We start from the raw sequence: 20,701 nt of genomic DNA, 5'->3' as shown, positions 1-20,701 counted from the left end.
AAAAGGAAATAAACAAACAATACCTGCTACCACTGAAAAATACAAAAAACAGGAGCAACAAAATGAAAACTGAGAACTAAAATCACAACAAAATAACAACAATACAAGATATTGACAACCATTCAAGAGTTTGCTAAACTTTTAATGTTAAAATTATTACACTGAAAAGAAAAGTTATTTATTTTTTATAATTATATAGAAGTAATGTCTGGCAATAATTAACCTGAGAGACCAATTATTCTTCTGAAAGCATTTCCTCAATTTGTTTTTTCAACCTTTTCCGTGCTAAATATCATAAAATATCTTTCAATGTAGAAACTATTCCATTGAAAAGAAAAATTATTAAATTTTTATATACAAGTGATGTCTTTTAACAATTGACTGGAGAGACCAATTTAAATATTCTGCAAGCATTTTCTCACTTTCCATCTATTATCATGATTCGATCATTTGTTTTTGATGCAATAATGTACATGTATATCAATTCTTAAGTCAATAAATATAGGCTGTTAACCTTGTATGTTGAAGGTTACAACTTGAGTTGTTAATAAGTGTTGTGAGTTAGATTTAAGCCAATAACCCCAACGCTGAAGTCTTGTAAATTATGAGGCTAGATTAACTAAGGGCCAAATTATGAGGCTAGATTAAATAAGGGCCAAATTACGATGCTAGATTAACTAAGGGCCAAATTATGAGGCTAGATTAACTAAGGGCCAAATTACGAGGTTAGATTAAATAAGGGCCAAATTACGATGCTAGATTAACTAAGGGCCAAATTATGAGGCTAGATTAACTAAGGGCCAAATTACGAGGCTAGATTAAATAAGGGCCAAATTACGATGCTAGATTAACTAAGGGCCAAATTACGACGCTAGATTAACTAAGGGCCAAATAACGAGGCTAGATTAACTAAGGGCCAGTATAATGTTATAAATTCCATAAGAATTTCTTCACAAACTGATAATTATTGAAGACAATTTATGGTCACTGAATATTCAAATGTCTCTGGTCAATTTTGCTAAACAATATAATCTTTTCGGTAATAAACAGTACTTTTCTGAAGACTTTCTTCTTTTTTTAAATTTTAGTACCCGGTAGAATGAACTCTTGAATGGTAACCAAATACTATGAAAAGAAATAATAAAACAAACAGTACAACATATCATTACAATATTGATTAAATGCATAAAGAAACAATACTGTAGATTTGTGCACATTATAAAAAGATATAACAAATATAGCAGCAGGTGAAATCTGAAATATTTCAATGTATCTTAAAATGCAGTAGGAAAGTTCTTCTGGTAAATCCTTAAATAAATAAATGTTCAAATTTAACCAATTCAATAGTCACACAAATGCACCTGAAAACATTTCTATAAGTAAAGAAAATTAGAAAATTAACTTTAGTTTTGCAATTTTAAATACACATAGTTACATATACCTAAAATGAACATTGCCAAAACAAAAGAGAACCTTTTTTCAAGGTAATGACGTAAGACAACAATTTGTACAACAGGAGAATCTGAATTTTCAATGTAAGTTCAATGTAAGGACATTTGAGCCGCGTCACTACAAAACCAACATAGTGCGTTTGCAACCAGCATGGATCCAGACCAGCCTGCGCATCCGCGCAGTCTGATCAGGATCCATGCTGTTCGCTATCAGTTTCTCTACTTGTAATAGAGTTGGTAAGCGAACAGCATGGATCCTGATCAGACTGCGCGGATGCGCAGGCTGGTCTGGATCCATGCTGGTCGCAAACGCACTATGTTGGTTTTGTCATGACGCGGCTCATTTCATACCTGTTGTAGTTAAAATACTTTTTCCTGTAATAAGGGCAAAATTTTATCCAAATGACAGCCGCCATTGGTGTTGTAACAAAATAAATTGATGAAAAAAAAACAAAAAACGACATGATGGCTACAAACTATTAAACCTAAAAGCATTGATAATATTGAATTTAAAAAAAGTGCAGTTTGTAAATAATCAAAATTATAATATCTATAAATGGATGCAACAGAATGCCAGCTGAAAAAACAATATGTTTAAACTTAAGAATTGGCTGAATTTAATAATCTGATATTGAACAGTTTGTCACTTGGTGCAGTAACAGGTTAACTCCTTATATGATTTAATAGGAGTAAACCCTTTACAGCACTGAGATAACAAGTTATTTGTCTTGTTTTTAATGTGGAATAGGTAGATCTCAAACTTAAGACAAAAAGAATTCTTGTTTGAAGGTGAAACAAATTTTTCAACAGTTTTAAGCAACCCTGACAATAAAACCAATTGATAGAATGATATCATATGCCAATGAGTAAATGAAAAATACTGCATTTAAAACTATTCACAAGAATTGTGTAAGAAAAAAATTTTGAATTGAAAAATAATGCTTTTTGGAACTTACACAATTGATAAATCTTTATTTGATCATCATATCTATGATATACATGTAAAACAATAAAAAAATTGTGTTACAGGATCTTTAACTACAGGTTATTTTTATAATTCAATTTGAGCACATTTGCTCCGGTTAAAACACATTGATTTTTCATAATTTTCCTGTTTCATAAAAGAAATACCAAATTATAAAAATTGAAAGTATAAATAAACAACAAAATTATGAAAATAAAAAGTCTAGATTGAAGTACCTTCTTCCTGGAGGTTTCTTTAGTAACTGTTTGACAATTTCTGGGTTGTTTCTGCAATACTCAGTCACTGTTACCAGTGTCCCACTCAGACTTGTGATATAACCCCACATAGCTCTAGAAACAATAATATTATCATGCATTCACTACTGAACGATTCTGTTGCAAGTATTTTAAAGAACTGTTCTTCAAGTAAAGTTTTAAAAAAATTGACACAAGAAATAAGCTGCGTCATGACAAAACCAACATAATGCATTTGCGACCAGCATAGATCCAGACCAGCCTGCGCATCCGCGCAGTCTGATCAGGATCCATGCTGTTCGCTTACCAACCCTATTACAAGTAGCAAAATTGATAGCGAACAGCATGGATCCTGATCAGACTGCGCGGATCCATGCTGGTCGCAAACGCATTACGTTGGTTTTGTCCTGACGCAACTCAAATGTTTTGTTTTCTAAATGTCAGAATCAAATACATTCCTATTCTAATTTATGACATCATTAAGCAAACATTTTCATAAAAGATAGCCAAGTCCTGGTTTAGTATCTTGAAATTTCCTATTACAAAGTAATGTCTTTTTTGCATTATAACAATTAGACTGTAATATATACATTAGTACTTGCCTCAATCATCTCTTTACAAAATATTTCAGATATTTTGACTAAAAACCTAACTTGTATTAACTTACGTATCATGAGGGATGTCCCCGGCCCCACTTTCAATCATGCCACTAGCTGTGTTCAGATAAACCCACAGGAAGAACCTCAAGAATGGCCTCTTCAGGTTGTCATTGATATTCGGATTGTTAAGAACTTTCAATAACTCCGGAATCTTGAATATTGTCTGACAGATTGACTCAATAAACCTGTTTTCTCCCTATGAATAGAAAAGAGAAGCAATTATTGAGTGATATTTCTTTACATACTCCATTGGATAGAATGTCACCAGCCAACTTGAGTTTTTTCTTCTTCTTTTTTTTTAAAGTCTTGTGTTCCGAAAACATTCAAAGATAATTTGTTTGTTTGTTTCATTTTACACCTTTTCCCAACAGTATTTCAGTCATATAGGCAGGTAGTTTCCTAACCATTGTTCCTGGTGAGTTACTACCTTCCTCCGCGCTAAACTACCAAAGCATCTCCCGGGGATCGAACCCACGCCAGAGAGGTAACTGGATTAGAAGTCATCGACTCTAACCCCTCGACCACGGAGGCGGTCGAAAAAAAAGTAGAAATGGCCACATATGCCTCCAAGTGACACTGCTTTGTCAGTCTTCAGACAAACAAGATGACAACAGGACAAACTTACAAAGTAGTGGGCAAGAGGAAGAGAGGGGGGGGATAAAATCTATTTTTCATTCATTTCACAAAGAAACAGAGCAATTTCCAGACTTACCTCAGCACATGTAGCTAGTAGATCCACCATTGAGATCAGGAAGTTAAGATCTGTGGAGTTTGATGATGTCAGAATACTCTCCCTGAAAAACAAACAGGTGGCCTTTGTCTTTAAAATGTTCATTAGGTACAAAGAAATAAATGGATGAAAACAATGTAACCAAAAAAGCCTTTTGTAACAACTTGTGTAATAAGAACAAAATTAAGCCTGTCAATGATAAAAATGTATAAGGGACATACCCTTATTTAAATTTGAATCTATTAATTGTTCATTTTAGGGGTTTTAATAACAAAGTCCTTAAATTAAGCACCAAATATTATAGGGTTTGGTCTGATTGCATGGCTTAACAGGCTTGGCTGGCTCTATACTGGTAACAAATAATGTTTTTCAGTGTCAACAATTGATTGATTAAAATGCCGCAAATTTTTGTTTAGAAAAATCTGGCAAATCTTTCTTGTCCTCATAGGTTATAAGAAATATTACTGTAATAAATTAATTGTATGTTAGTGCTGAAAGTGGCTGCCTTTCTAACCAAAAATAGTGGGTTTGAATTTGACCGGGGAGAAGACCACAAACTTTTGTGTCAAATTAATCTATTTTGCTTGCTGGATTCAAAACCCAGATGCCACATGTGACCATCTTAAAAAGCGACTCACAGAGCAACAGATAAGGTGCGTATTTGCGTATTTACACTATTAAATTTATAAAATACGCAATTGATTTTTTAAGAATGCGTATCAAAACCCATTAAAAAAAGTAAAATACGCAATTGTCTTTAAAACCCGTGCGTATTGTCATTTTCATCACCGCAAAATTAATCTGTCGTACGCTCGTAGTTTTGGACAAATTATATCGATATGCATGCTATCCGAATATTCCCGAATCAATGCTAACTATTCAACCGTCTCCGGTCTTGACGGTCCCCGGTCTCTAAAGACCGACTAAGCCATATCAATAAAGCATGAGACCGTCGATTTGTCTACTCAGGTCGACGGTCTTTACAGATCGGCAGAGACCGTTGATTTTGCGGAGACCGTCAATAAGTAGGTCCAAGCTGTATCAATAGACGCTTTGAAAGCAATATGGTGTCGTACAAAAGGGAAAATGATTTGGAACAAAACAGTCGTAAATAATCAAAAATCAGTCAGAAAACGATAAAGTATTATGAAATATAACATGAGCATTTTATATAAAAAATAAAACAATTGTGAAAAGTTCTAGTAAATTGTTAATCCTTTTTTTTTTTAAAACAGTTTAAATTTTATTGATATTGAAACCATAAAATTCATATCTTCATAATTGAATACCCAATTGATCTTGAAATCATAGGGTATCAATTTTTGGAATACCCAAATAAATGGAGCCAATACCCAATTCCAAAGGAAATGATGGAGTAATACCCAATTCACTTTTAAAGCTTATCTGTTGCTCTGGACTCATATATCAGACAATACCAGTTTTCTAGCTAGACTTTTATATAATGTTAAACAACGCTAAATGGTTCTGTACAAACCTTGCTTTTTCATCCTGGTCAATAACAGCTGCAACCTCTGACCTAAACTGCATGAAGTATGTCATGACAAAACCTTGGTTACGTTTCAACGGCAGATCTAACTCTTCCACTTTGACAACGGCATTGAGGAGGTCTAAGAACTGTGGAACTTGAGACTTGTTTTCTGCCACAAGGGCCATAATCTTCTGTACTTGATGTTGGGCTATTTTCATACATGTCTTAGAATTTCCAGTAAACACCTATGATAAAAAATGACACTTTTAATAATGAATTTATGCACCTTCCTTTTTCTGATTAAAATAAATTAGATACTTAGCAATTAATTTTGTATGATAATTATTACTTATTGAGCAATAATCATAACAAATAAAACTAGAACTATCACTAAATGTGATTAATATCCCCCCAAGACTGCTTCAGAAATGAGGAAGTTACTAGTAACAGTATACCTTGTACAAGAATTGAACTAGAGTTATGGTTGTTGGCAATTAAAGATAGTTGTGGTTCTTGTATGTTGCATTTCCTTTCACTGTGGTTGACAATTGAGTTATTGTGCATTGCACTTCCTCTTATTGTCTTTAACCATTGTATTAAGTTGTATTGAATTCCAACCAGTACTTTTCTAGTTATGCTCCGGACAAGGAAAAGTAACAAAGGGCAATAACTCTGTAATTAGTCAAGATGGAGCTATGGTTCTTATGCACTGCACTTCCTCTCAATGTGCTTGATCATTGTATGAACTTGTATTGAATTCCAACCATTAGTCTCTAAGTTATGCTCCTGACAAGGAAAATGCAACAGACCACTAGACCGACCAACAAACCGACTGACTCCTATAGACTATAATGAGACTTGAACCAAAGTACACATGTACGAATGAAATTCCAAAAGTTCAAATTATTCTTATTGAGAAATCAGTTACCTCTGTAAGTGCCTCCGCCAGCTCTGGTGCCGCACCTTCTTTGCCTAGAAGTAGGTCAAGACGGTCAAACAAGCGTTCTTGTACAACTTGATTTTCTCTGGCTAGACGTTTCAACAGAATAAATGTCTTCTCAAACACCTGACGTAACCCAGTGTACTGGTCCTAATAAAAAAAAAATTTTTTTATCATAATAGCAGATCGTTTGAAATAAAATTTTGAATGTTTTAAGTTCAAAAATGATAATAAAAGAATAAAAAACCAACACAATTAGTGGAGAAACAAATGAAAAGCAGTCTGCATTCAATATTTTTTAATGTCCTTCAAAACTGTATTGACACAGAGTGCATTCTTAAAGGTTTACAGCTGATGTTTAAAATCTAAGTAGACGATGATTTAGAATAAGTTAATATACCCGGTACATGTTGAAACTATTTTCATAAACATGCATTTAAAAAGGGGATGAATGCAAAATATATATCCACCCTACCACAATTAAAGACTAAATTATTTCAGACTGATTTTGATATTCATAGTAAAAAATCATTTATTGAACAGTAATACCATCAAACCAATCAATTAATATATAGAGGATATTTGTGTGTTTATGTGAAGATGAAATTTTATTTCATTGAATGATCTATAAAAACAGTATTCGCACGAGTGGCGTAAAAGAATCAAATCTTACCAGCAATTTGACATCAATCTCTTGAGACAGGATAGAAAATGCATCCTCAATGATTCCTGAAATAAAAATCATGATTCCTAAAGTATCACTTTATACATGCTGTAAATAGCTACTATGAATGAATGTAGGTAAAACTAATACATTAAGACAGTGTTGATCTTAATATCAAATTCAATATTGTCTTATAAGTGTGTTTTGTTTGATGGGTTTTAATTCACACAAAAACTAATTAAGTCATATGGTGACTTTTAAACTTTTTACTGGTGGAGGAACACCTCAGATGCCCTTCCGTTCATTATTTCAGACACAAACGGGCACCTGAGTAGAACCATTTAACGTTCTGAAGCTAGCTGGATAGCTTCCTCACATGAAAGAATCCAAATTCCTTGAACGGATTTGTACCTACAGTTGTAAGGTGCAAGTGATCTAATACAAGTGAATTATCTTATATGTGAGCTGTCTTACAATGGTAAACTGTCAAATAATGTGAATTGCTTTGAAAAGAGAACGTACCATTATTGTAAAGAATGCTCTGGTTCATGGAATGTGGCTCCTCCTCTTCACCATCCAAGTGACAAAAACTACAATGATAATATTACCATCCGTCAAACAAGTGACAAAAACTACAATAATAATATTACCATCAGTCAAACAAGTGACAAAAACTACAATAATAATATTACCATCAGTCAAACAAGTGACAAAAACTACAATAATAATATTACCATCCGTCAAACAAGTGACAAAAACTACAATAATAATATTACCATCCGTCAAACAAGTGACAAAAACTACAATAATAATATTACCATCAGTCAAACAAGTGACAAAAACTACATTCTAACACGACTCGCATTTTTCCCTATTGAACATAGAAGAACCGAAAGTGTGTGTTATTTTGCTATAAAATCACTGTTTGACGTTCTATATTTAGACCTGTGACGTAATCATTATACACGTGACGTAACCACTAAAAATGTGACGCGCTGACAATAAGTACGGAAACAAAAAAGGCGCAATTTACCTAAATATCAGGTACGGCAGCATTTATTTGTTGATGTCGTGTTAGAATCGAAATAATATATCCAAATCGGTGATTTTATTGCTTGATAACATCACTGTTTGTCGTTCGGATGCGCATCATTATATCACTCGGGCTACGCCCTGGTGATATAATTCCTCGCATCCGAACTCCAAACAGTGATGTTATTGAGCAATAAAATCACAGTTTGGGATATATTATTTCTTAAATAATAATATAGAAATACCGTCAGTCAATATAACATTTACTTAATTTGTAAATGCTGCATGCCAGTCCAGTTGAGCCAAAATATTTCAAGAAATTCAATCTTTAGAAAAATGTATTTAAGATCTTAAGAAAACTAAAAGGATTCAATATATAATTAGTTATTTACATGTTATGTGCGATTAATGACTGATTTTGCAGTCTCATCACTATCATTCTACTGCGTTACTAACGCAGTTGTACTGCGTTACTAACGCAGTAAGAGGTATTAATGTATATTTTGACCTCTTTTTGGTAATTTACGTGGATTGCAAGTTCTGTTTGCAATGTGTAAATTACTTTCTTCATTCACTTTATAGCGACATATACATTCTGTTAACTCTGTTCTTTCATACTAGGAGTTACTGTAACTTGTACTTCATTAAGGTGACAAATTTTTTCAGGCATTTTTGGTTGTATGTAATAGTTATAAAAAAACAGTCATGTACCAATATATAAATTAAAATTTGTGCAACTACCAAAACACATCAATGATTTATAGTTAAGAATTATTTTGTTAACATACTTAAAAGCATTGATAAACAACATAATCTCTGTGAATTGCAATTGGAGTTGGAGTAAAACAATTATGGCACAAAGTTTTCTTTTAATATTCTGGCAAATCAAACATATTACATTCCTTATATTGTCGAAGTCTATATAAGAATATATCTAATAATATAGTTTGTCAAACTGTGGCCATTTTACATTATCCAAAAAATGAAAATGTTGATATTTTTGAACGCCTATTTAAAACAAACATAAGAAGGTGTTTTCTTACTGTATGAATGTTTCTAGAATATTTGCCAACTGGTTTGCCTCACTGTCTCCCAGTTTGTTTGCTGATAATCTCCTCAATACTGGCAACTTCTCCTCCAACTCCTTGTATACATTCACTGAACCATCTGTGATCAATACCTGCAATAAAATTATGTATACAGTTGACATTTGCAACAGTGGCTTTTAACTGTAACTTGATATGAGCCGCGTCACGACAAAACCAACATAATGGGTTTGCGACCAGCATGGATCCAGACCAGCCTGCACATCTGCGCAGTCTGATCAGGATCCATGCTGTTCGCTTACAGACCCTATAACAAGTAAAGAAACTGATAGCGAACAGCATGGATCCTGATCAGACTGCATGGACGCGCAGGCTGGTCTGGATCCATGCTGATCGCAAACGCATTACGTTGGTTTTGTTGTGATGCGGCTCATATATATTATCTACTGGAAAAGTTTCATGACTTTCCTTTCCTTTAAATAGCTGTTAAATAGTAATTGAGCTCCTGTGAGCTCCTGTGCCTTTCTGTACTCAAGTTTGACCTTTACCTAGTTAAGCTAGATTATAATGGATAAAATAACAAGGGTTTTTCCATGACATTTTTATTTTGTATTTTTTAAAGTGCCCTTGACATTGAATAATTGTAGTACATTTGAAGTATATGCAATTAATAGTCATTTTGTAAATGTGAAAATTATTTGCTGTTATATTGAGGTAACTTAAACAATATGCGTGCCTAAGACACACCAGTTATAAGACAGAGCTCAAACTTTTCATATTACAATTGGCAGTAAAAATATTATTCAACAAGTAAAAGATCGATAGTGTAAAATGAAAAAGTTTACCTGTGCCTGCACTGCTCTTTGATAGAGATTGTTGTGAGCAGAGAAATATCTGTTAAGTAGGTGCATAGACTTGCGTACCATATCATCATACTCATAGTGGGACAAATCCTGAAAAAGAAAAAAACTTCTGATTATTTTTCTTAAACTAATACAGCTAAAAACACAATGGCACTCTATTTCAACAGAGTAAAAACTAAAATCTTAATTTGATTGCCCGCACTTAATTTTTTATCAATTTTAGTACATTTAGATAAATGTTAAAATATGAGGAAATATATGATAAAATGCCAATCCTGCCCCTAGTGCAATCCTTGCTAACCAAAATACAGATTCCAAATTTGCAGTTGACTCTACCAAATTCCTATCATTTTAATCCCTGAGAGAGTGGGGGATAATGATTCTGAATTAAAAATCTTAATTTACCAGCATTAGAAGCAGACCCATTTCATGCATCTATAGTCATCTATAGTGTAACGCCAACATTTAGCGTCTTTACACTATGTTTGTATAACGCTTATGACATCACATCAAATTATATGTATGGCTGTGCAATACCATTTTTACTGAGTCACAAAATCTGCATGGGTATCTGTAAAAACCTTATTTAACAAACAGTTACGCAAATGACATCTTGTCAAAATATATGCATCGCCGTGCAAGATATACCATTTTTACGGAGTTGCAAAATCAGCACGAGTTTGTGATATAAAACCTTATCTAACACTAAGTATATTTAATGTACAGTACTCACAAGAAGTATCTCTGTAATCTCATATCCCTTCATGAATGAAGTAATCTCAAATATCTCCGTTAGTTTCCTCATACCAGCTCTAGCTACCCTGTCAAACACAAAGAAAATATCTGATTTAATCTCCAATATGAGTTAAAGAACAAGACAAATATTCATATCCTGTTTTTATTTTTGTTGATGACAGTCACTATTTATATTCAGATCTTTTGGGACATAAGAAAAAAACGTTTTGCATGGGATCAATGAATTGTACAAATAAGTAAAACAGAAGATTATCATTTGGATTATGTTTGTACTTTCAAAATGCATAAAAAAGTCTTGCAACTAGTTAGATAAAACATGTATAGAATTATAGATTATAATTTAAGAATCATACATGACGAATAATAACATTTCAGAATGATGCTGTTAAAATAAATTAAAGAAAGACTTGAAAAGTCAGTAATTTTCTGTTAATACTAAGAATAGTTCAGTACTTATAAGGTCTGACACCTCTGAAATTAACATAAATGTAATTAAACTTGGCTTTTGACTCCTATATAACAAGTCAAAATTTCTAGGGAAATGTTGTCTGCATAAGTTGACAAAGATGGTCTGTCGACTAGGAAAGTTTCTATACAAAAATGGCACATGATATAAATTTATAAACAGTAATTCAACAATCAATGGAAACATTTCTTGTATATGTAAACCACTGAGATGTTGATGTAGGATTCTTGTTAAAAAATTAAATGTTTAAAAAAAAGGCATTTTTACAACAACAATAGGCCTTAAAAGACCTTTTTACAACAATAATCCAGGGTCAAAATATACAATTTCATCTTAAGAAGAATTCTCAAAAATGGTGAGAGATATACCATATTTCAAGGTGCATATATAACCAATACTAGTATATTAAGTATATGAGCTGCGTCATGACAAAACCAACATAATGGGTTTGCGACTAGCATGGATCCAGACCAGCCTGCGCATCCGCACAGTCTGATCAGGATCCATGCTGTTCGCTATCTGTTTCTCTACTTGTAATAGGGGTTGTAAGCGAACAGCATGGATCCTGATCAGACTGCACGGATGCGCAGGCTGGTCTGGATCCATGCTGGGCGCAAACGCACTATGTTGGTTTTGTCATGACACGGCTCAATTATATTTAAAACAGCATTTTAGGTCAAGAATACTCATCATGTAATTTTAGGAAATGTTTGTTCACATTTTATGCTCCCCAAAATAAAGTAAAGAAAGATAAGATTTGATTTAAAGTAAGTTAATATTCTAAGCATGCAATTAAACTCATCTATATATGTATCTAAGTCATCATGCAGGAAATTTAATAAAACTTAGTCTAAAATTATATAAAACAGCACAATCATGCATTCACAGAAATTGCCTGAAAATAAAATGTTTGTTAAAAATGTCACAATTTTTACAAACAGGGGAATATGTGGCATGTATTCTAGTAGAGCTATATCCATACATGTTGTTTTAACATCACATCAAAGATCTGGCACCACTTTCACTATGTTCATATCTCAAAGTCACAATCTCAGCTCAGATAGTTTAGACGTTTATATCACTGGACATTAACCGTGTCATGACAAAACCAACTGAGTGCGTTTGCGACCAGCATGGATCCAGACCAGCCTCTGCATCTGCGCAGTCTGATCAGGATCCATGCTGTTTGCTATCAGATTCTTTACTTGTAATAGGGTTTGTAAGCGAACAGCATGGATGTGCAGGCTGGTCTGGATCCATGTTGGTCGCAAACCCATTATGTTGGTTTTGTCATATCACTGAACATTTTTCTTTTGGACTAAAGCATTCTTTTTAATGTAACAAACAGTAATGGGGTTTGACAAAGTAGTTCAACCTTAAGTAAAAACCTATTCACAATTAGTTAACTGTTCTGAGAAAAATACTTTTTCCAGGTATGGTATTTAACCAGAATTGAGGTCTGATTTTGAAATAGATGAAAATGCTTCATTTTGCCGGATAAATTTTTACTTAATTATCTTTTTAAAAGGTAAAATAAACTCAGATAAAACTCAGATTATATATTGTTGTAAATTCATTTTACACCTGAAAGAAGTGTTATGGTTCAAAGTTTAAAAAAAAAAAGATCTTCTTATTACCTTTATGGCAAAGTTTTATTCTTTACTTTTATGAGAAAATGTTTTAATTTTATTTCTTAATGTAAAAAAAAAATATTTCTAACTTTTTGTCAAATAGTTATACACAATTCTTCAATTTTGTAATAAAGGAATAAATATATAATATATATATATATATATATTTATATAAAAAACAACCATACAACTTAAAGCAACATGAATTGTAAAAATAAATAACACTTGACGCTGTGTTCTCTGTAATTAACTAAAAAATCAACCCATAATGTGTATTCACAAAAATTAAATGAGAAAGAAATAAAAAAAAAAGTGAAAATGAAATTTGTAATGAAAAAGAAAATATATATACAATGAAGATTTATATAAAAAGGTGACCATTTCAACCCTTACCTCCAGTCTATGGCTGATTCACTTAAATATTTAAATTATAGACAAATTAATTGTTTGATAATTAACTGTGTACTTGTTGCAGTAAAATCTGACATTGATATCATCAACCTAAAAATCAACCTAAAAATTCTGATATTGTTAATGAAAAAAAATAGGTAGCACTAGCTTCAGCTGTGTCAAAACTTAAGACTAAACACTGAACTTTTGAAGTTCTTCACTTGACTTTACTTGACTTCTTATACTGAACTTTGAATTCTTATGCTAAAACTGGAATTCTTAACCTGGATTTCTTATACTTAACCTGGAATTCTTATTCTTAACCTAAAATACTTAACCTGGAATTCTTATTTTTAACCTGAAATTCTTATACTTAATCTGAAATTCTTATACTTAACCTTGCAATCTTATTCTTAACCTGGAATTCTTATTCTTAACCTGGAATTCTTATACTTAACCTGGAATTCTTATTCTTAACCTGGAATTTGTATACTTAATCTTGAATTCTTATACTAAATCTGGAATTCTTATACTTAACCTGGAATTCTTATTCTTAACCTGAAATTCTTATACTTAATCTGGAATTCTTATACTTAACCTTGAATTCTTATACTTAACCTTGAAATCTTATTCTTAACCTGAAATTCTTATTCTTAACCTGAAATTCTTATACTTAATCTGGAATTCTTATACTTAACCTTGAATTCTTATACTTAACCTTGAAATGTTATTCTTTACCTGAAATTCTTATTCTTAACCTGGAATTCATAAACTTAAGCCTGAAATTCTTATACTTAAGCCTGAATTTCTTAACCTGGAATTCTTATACTTAACCTCAAATTCTTATTCTTAACCTGGAATTCTAATACCTAACCTGGAATTAAGATATTTTTATTTTTTTTCATGCAGAGTGGGCTACCTGAGCAATTGCATAGTTTATCATGAAAAAATATTAATAAGTTGCTTTTAAAATGATGAATATTTTTTTTATTATTTTAAAATTCATATAATGGTGTAATTATTTATTGAATATCATCATCATAATCATTGTCAAGCTGAAAAGAAAATTACAGGTTTTATTTCTAACCATTTGAGCTGTGTCATGACAAAACCAACAAAGTGCATTTGCGACCAGCATGGATCCAGACCAGCCTGCACATCTGCGCAGTCTGATCAGGATCCATGCTGTTCGCTATCAGTTTCTCTACTTGTTATAGGGTTTGTAAGTGAACAGCATGGATCCTGATCAGACTGTGCGGATGCACAGGCTGGTCTGGATCCATGCTGGTCGCAAACGCAGTTGTTGATTTGTCATGGTGCGTCTCAAATTTTAATGTCATAATACCATGCTAGAATCATTACAATCTAAAACAGTGTCTTGCAAGGTTCAGAGTAGAGAATGTTAGGTTAGAGTAGGGTTTTAACAGTGTATCAATATTATTAGATAAATATAACTAAAACTGTAAAACATTAAAAATGTACTCTAGATTTTTAGTGTCCACTGTGATTTTTCGGTATTGCCATTTCTTTTTATCTCTGAAATCTATGTCATCTCTACAAATAAAGTAGCATGGTATTTCAATGGTGTGCATAATGTATTTTGATAAATTTTTGCTTGTTTTCAAATGACTAACACTATAATCATTAAAATCATTAAATTTGGCAACTTCCAGGTTTACTAGTGGAGAAAGATCTCCACCTTTGTGCACAAGATGGCACCTTCATCATTGAACCATTGCAAATTATGATAGCTAATAAGACTACTTTTTTTTCAGGGGCCTGTTTTCAACTTTTGAATAGAAATTTTGTCATTCAAGCATATAAATAATTGCTCAAACATACATGTGATAGCAGGAGACTCCCACTTTCTGCAGCAATATTTTCAAAGATTTTTTTTTAAAAATAAGCGGTATTTTCACAAATTAAAGAAATCTCCCTATTTTTGAAGTCAGAACTTCCTTCTTTGTCTTTTGCAAATTCTAAAATCTCCCTCTTTTTGATGTAGATCTCCCACTTGATCATCAAAAAAAGTTCACATGTATGCTCAAAAGACAATTACAAGCAATGTCTAAGATCAATTGTCATGGAACAATTTCTGAAGATTGAACAAGCCACCCATGGATTAATTATTTGATACTCTCACTATTGAGCTAAGTGGGTGGATCAACTAGCAATGGTGTGGTGTGTACTACTTTTTTTAAAGGGAGACTTATTCAAACATTAAAAAAAATTTATTAAATGAGATGATACAAAGTGAAAAGAATTACGACATAAGTGTTTCTTTGTAAAGTTAAAAGTTACATGATATAGTATTATTCATTCTGTAACTGACCATACCAGACTGTTCAAATTTTACATGCCTACAGTCTACCATTTTATGCTAAATATCTTTTTTTTTGTTTTATTATACAAACAATTAAGATCACAAGAAATATATACTGGGACACACAAACCAAGGGTAGTGATATTATTTGCATAAAAAACTTGTTCATGTATAGAAGTGACAAAATTTTGACAACAGAATTAATACAAAATAGACAGCAGTTTGTGTAAAATTGAGCCGCGTCATGCAAAAACCAACATAGTGCGTTTGCGACCAGCATGGATCCAGACCTTAGCCTGCGCATCCGCGCAGTCTGATCAGGATCCATGCTGTTCGCTATCAGTTTCTCTACTTGTAATAGAGTATGTAAGCGAACAGCATGGATCCTGATCAGAGTGCGCGGATGCTGGTCGCAAACCCGTTATGTTGGTTTTTTCATGACCCAGCTCATATTATAATTATTACACAGAGAGTATAAAAAATGTAATATTTATAAAGAATTCAAAGGGGGGAGGATAATTAAATAATGTCTATCTGCATCAGATTTACATTCACTTACGGTTGCATACTTTCTTTAAGTACTTTTGCCCTGCATACATAGATGTTTGAATATATGAACAAAATGTATTGTAGATTTGAGCCGCGCCATGACAAAACCAACATAATGGGTTTGCGACCACCATGCTGTTCGCTTACTCTATAACAAGTAGAGAAACTGATAGCGAACAGCATGGATCCTGATCAGACTGCGAGGATGCTCAGGCTGGTCTGGATCCATGCTGGTCGCAAACGCACTATGTTGGTTTTGTCGTGACGCGGCTCATTTATATTATTACATGTACATTGTGTATTAGTTATAAAGATTTTTGACAGGTTATATGGCCCTATATAAATGGTTGTTTTGAAATATAACCTGAGCCACTAGGTCAGGGTTATATAACAAACAACCATTTATATTTGGCCATATAACAAACATGTCAAAAATATTTAATAACAAATTATACTACAGTACCAGTACCACTTTTTAAAGTTCAGTTTTTACAGAAACAATGCCAATAAATTGCAATTCACAGTACCAATCTGTGCTTGGGTATTGTGCGATAATAAGGCTTTGACCTTGTGGATTTTTATTTAAACATGTGCATTTATTACACAACAAACACACAAATCTTTTTCAAATGTGATTTCCACATAATATCAAAGTTGTTCCTATCTAATTTTTGAGTAGTTTTACAAAACTGCTTGACCTTTAAACTCTTCTTTATAAAGCAATAAGTCTTTTCTTTTCATTAAAATGACCTACACTGACAATCTAATATATGATTGCCATACCTTTTTTTCCAATATAAAAATCATAGTTTCTAAATGCACAACTAATCTATAAGCAGACAATGTACTAATCAATATCTGGACAATATTCTAACATTTATAAACAAATCTAAACCATTTAACTAAAATACAAAATGTAACTGACTTACAAAATAACAAACCATCAGGTTACACAATTACAATTTATCTTATACATGTATGAATTGTTACAGATTTTTTTTTCAATGTGGTATACATACCCTGCATTTGTTTCCAACTCAAAACTGTCATACATAAGGGGAGCTAATTCTGCCACACCTCCAGGTTGGTTGGCAATCTGATTGGTTGTTTTGAAAAGGTTGATGAATTTCTGAAAATAAGGATTTCTGTTAATTTGATGTTTTATTATTAACTTAAAAATTGACCAAAAATCAACAATGTAACATCCATAGAGGATTACAACAGTATTTTTTTTAATTCAACATAAATTATGATAATGACCTTTTCAATGGACAAGTGGTTAATGCATTGCACTAGTTATCTAAGGACTGTTGGCTGCATGGGTCAGAGGCAAGGCATTGTTTCATTGAGCAAGAAACTTTACACTCATTGCTTAGTACTGGTTGGTTCAAGGAACAGATTATAAACCTAAAGTTTCTTACATAATAGAACTCAAATATATTCTGTAATTATAAACTAATCAGCCCTATTAAGGGATAAAATAACAAAGCACCTTTTTATAAACATTAAGACTTATCTAGTAGACTAATGTCCTTGGTTTTAAGTACTAAATTATGATAGTCATATAAGTCATATAGGTGTGAGAGACATTTAACAACATTGTGTCCAGGGACACCTGTTTTCCTTCACTGTTGCTTGATACAGCCTTGGATATCATACAGTAACCTCCTGTATCCAAGACGGATTATAAATCTAATAAGAGATAATCTTTATGAAAGAAAAATGAAAAAGTGTTATTTTTCTTTGTAAAAAAGGATAAACACATTAAAATGTGTCTTACCTCCAGCCTGATGTTGAAAATGAAGTTGAAAAACAAATCCAACACTTCTAGTGCTCTGAAATAAAATCAAACAAAAAATGTCACAATAAATGACAACTTATATGAATATAATTTAAAGTATTTAATAGCTTGCTTTTACAATTTTCAAATGATAAATATCATATTTAAAACAAACTTACTGCACTTTGGCCTCCACGATGGCCTTTGTTTCTGGACTGGGTTTGAATCTCTCAGACTGGCGGAACACTGCAAGTATCTCCTGAGCCTCTTTCCCTGAAAATGATAATTAAGCCACTTCATGACAAAACCAACGTAATGCGTTTGCGACCAGCATGGATCCAGACCAGCCTGCGCATCCGCGCAGTATGATCAGGATCCATGCTGTTCGCTTACAAACCCTATTACAAGTAGAGAAACTGATAGCGAACAGCATGGATCCTGATCAGACTGCGCTGAGGCACAGGCTGGTCTGGATCCATGCTGGTCGCAAATCCACTATGTTGGTTTACATACAGATTAAATAGAAGTTTTGAGACACTGGATGGTCAGTGATAAGGATATTGTATGGTTCGAAGGATTGTTACTATAGACAGTTTTCTTATGACAGGAACATTCTATCTCTGAGAACCTTTGGTTCCTCTTATCACATTTCCTTCATATTACAAGTATTTCACTAGAAACTGAAGAATCAATGCCTCTTTATCCTTTTGTTAGGTTATCCAAAGTGTAATAAATATATAAAAAGATGTTGGCAATTATTAGGAGAATTTAGGAGATGTTCTGAGTCACATTAATACAATCTCAAAGGCAGAGGTTATTGTGTAATAATGCTCTTACTTGTTCAGTCTGTTTATTTGGGAATAGTAAGAACCAAGATTCACATCGAAATAAAGTTACAGAAGTTACCATACCTTCACATTTTGGATAAGGTTTGTCATTTCTACCATCTAGGAGACTCATCAATGGTTCCAGTAATTTCTTGATATCCTCAGACTTGTCATAAAACCCAAACAATACCAGGTAATGTACCAACCGCAATACCTAAAAATATAACATTTTGTATTGTTGAAAAGCAAAATTTTCAAGGTTCTTAATTATTTCCATTTATCTTATTTGTAAAAAAATGCACTACTTTCTGAAACATCTTTCAAGCCAGACCCATATGGTAACTATTATATATCATGACAATATTAAAAGGGTCATGCACATTTTACTGTGAAAAGATAATTGGTCATTAATTGCTTTAAGCTCACTCTCTCCCTTATTACTTTATTATTGGATATTTCCATCTGTCGAAAAGTTAGCAAATTTAAAAATCCAGACAATTCTTGTGAGGAAATATTAGCAAATCATTTAAGGGTAGAATTTAATGAAATGTTGGTTGATATTGAAGCTAGAAAAAATGTAAGCAATTTTCATTTATTTGCGAAATTCAACAATTTTTCCACCTCACTAACTTTACCACTTATACAGTACAGTGATTTTACTACTTATATAACAGACTCTGAAAAGAGGCCTCTTCCAAATTGAAATTTTCTTTAAAATCTTGCAGTTTTAAACCAGCTTTTCTACTTCCCAAATGAGTAATTTTAGCAGTATTTTTTTCCAAAATCAAGAGGTAAGGCCTCTTCCTAATTAAGTGAGAAAAATCACTGTGACAGTATAGCTTATAAAAAGTATGCAAAATTAATAAACAGATGTTTCTGAATCATCCATGACATAATTGCAACTATCTCCCATTTGTCTTATATATAACAATAATTGGTATTTCCAGCATGGACTATTACGATGTTACTATTTTCACAAATAATTTGATCAGATGTGTATGTTATAATGAAAACCTAGACTAATTAAAATTTCTTGAAAGGAGAAAAAAAAAATTACTGTTGTATGTAATAGATACAATTATAAAATTTAATCTAAGCATACCTGTCTGACAAGCATGTTATTACCAATGAGGGATGCTGTCATGTCACCATTCCTACCCAGAAAATCTGAGATCCAATGACTGATTTGTGGAAAATACTGGTAAGTCAAAGATTGTGTATTGTCCGTTCGATTCTATAGAGCAAAAAAACAATCAACATTTTATTTAGCATAAATTATTAAATAAGTTTCAGATTATTTAAACGCTTTATCTAGATCTTTTTCCTCTACATAGTATTTAGAAGCATATGTAAGATTTTCAATTTTTCCACTATTTATGAATGATATCTAATGAAATTAAAGCAGGGAGCCAAAATAAACTCACCTTCAGGGGCAGACAACTCAAAAATGGAGGATTGTGACCCCCAAGATTTTGTGTAAACAATTTGTTTCAATCATCATTTTGAGTTGTTACTTTGCAAATTATATTAACAGATTAATTAAGAACTATACAATATGAATTGTTCATATCAACATGACTTAATGAAAAAGAAGTTGGTAGTAAAGAAGTTGTTCGAAGTGTTAGGGTTGCACATGTTAAAGACGTTTTCAGGAGTTTTCATATAGAAATATGGACAAAATTAAAACTGTTCTATAGATTTTTTTTTAAACTTGGCATGTTGTTAGAATATGATAACAGATTTGAAGCATTTTAAACGAAAAAAAAATTGGGGTCACCATTATCATTTTCGAGTTATCTGCCCTTGAATTGGATTTTCTTGTTAAATTCAAGGGCAAATAATTTACAATGAAGCGCAACAATACTTTTTCTTCATATTTTCATGAAG

At 32.4% G+C, this 20,701-nt stretch overlaps 1 protein-coding gene across 1 annotated transcript in view; it reads right to left on the bottom strand.

Annotated features, from left to right (window-relative positions):
- Positions 1-2,620: 2,620 nt before the first annotated feature.
- Positions 2,621-20,701, bottom strand: part of LOC132752303 (inositol 1,4,5-trisphosphate receptor type 3-like) — a 68,272-nt gene continuing 50,191 nt past the window's right edge. Inside the window, exons 25-40 of the mRNA XM_060742614.1 lie at positions 19,917-20,048; positions 18,899-19,028; positions 18,167-18,260; positions 17,988-18,042; positions 17,227-17,336; positions 13,339-13,359; positions 10,826-10,913; positions 10,075-10,182; positions 9,227-9,363; positions 7,674-7,741; positions 7,161-7,216; positions 6,476-6,637; positions 5,554-5,792; positions 4,041-4,122; positions 3,337-3,524; positions 2,621-2,765 (exon numbers count right to left, since the gene is read on the bottom strand). Of these exons, the coding sequence (XP_060598597.1) occupies positions 2,621-2,765; positions 3,337-3,524; positions 4,041-4,122; positions 5,554-5,792; positions 6,476-6,637; positions 7,161-7,216; positions 7,674-7,741; positions 9,227-9,363; positions 10,075-10,182; positions 10,826-10,913; positions 13,339-13,359; positions 17,227-17,336; positions 17,988-18,042; positions 18,167-18,260; positions 18,899-19,028; positions 19,917-20,048 (1,815 nt within the window). The remainder of the gene's footprint in view (positions 2,766-3,336; positions 3,525-4,040; positions 4,123-5,553; positions 5,793-6,475; positions 6,638-7,160; positions 7,217-7,673; positions 7,742-9,226; positions 9,364-10,074; positions 10,183-10,825; positions 10,914-13,338; positions 13,360-17,226; positions 17,337-17,987; positions 18,043-18,166; positions 18,261-18,898; positions 19,029-19,916; positions 20,049-20,701) is intronic.

The sequence above is a fragment of the Ruditapes philippinarum genome, unplaced genomic scaffold, assembly GCF_026571515.1.
Source record: "Ruditapes philippinarum isolate M1 unplaced genomic scaffold, ASM2657151v2 ctg1688_1_1_1_1, whole genome shotgun sequence".
Taxonomy (NCBI): Eukaryota; Metazoa; Mollusca; class Bivalvia; order Venerida; family Veneridae; genus Ruditapes; species Ruditapes philippinarum.
This window is presented reverse-complemented; position numbering and strand designations above follow the sequence as displayed.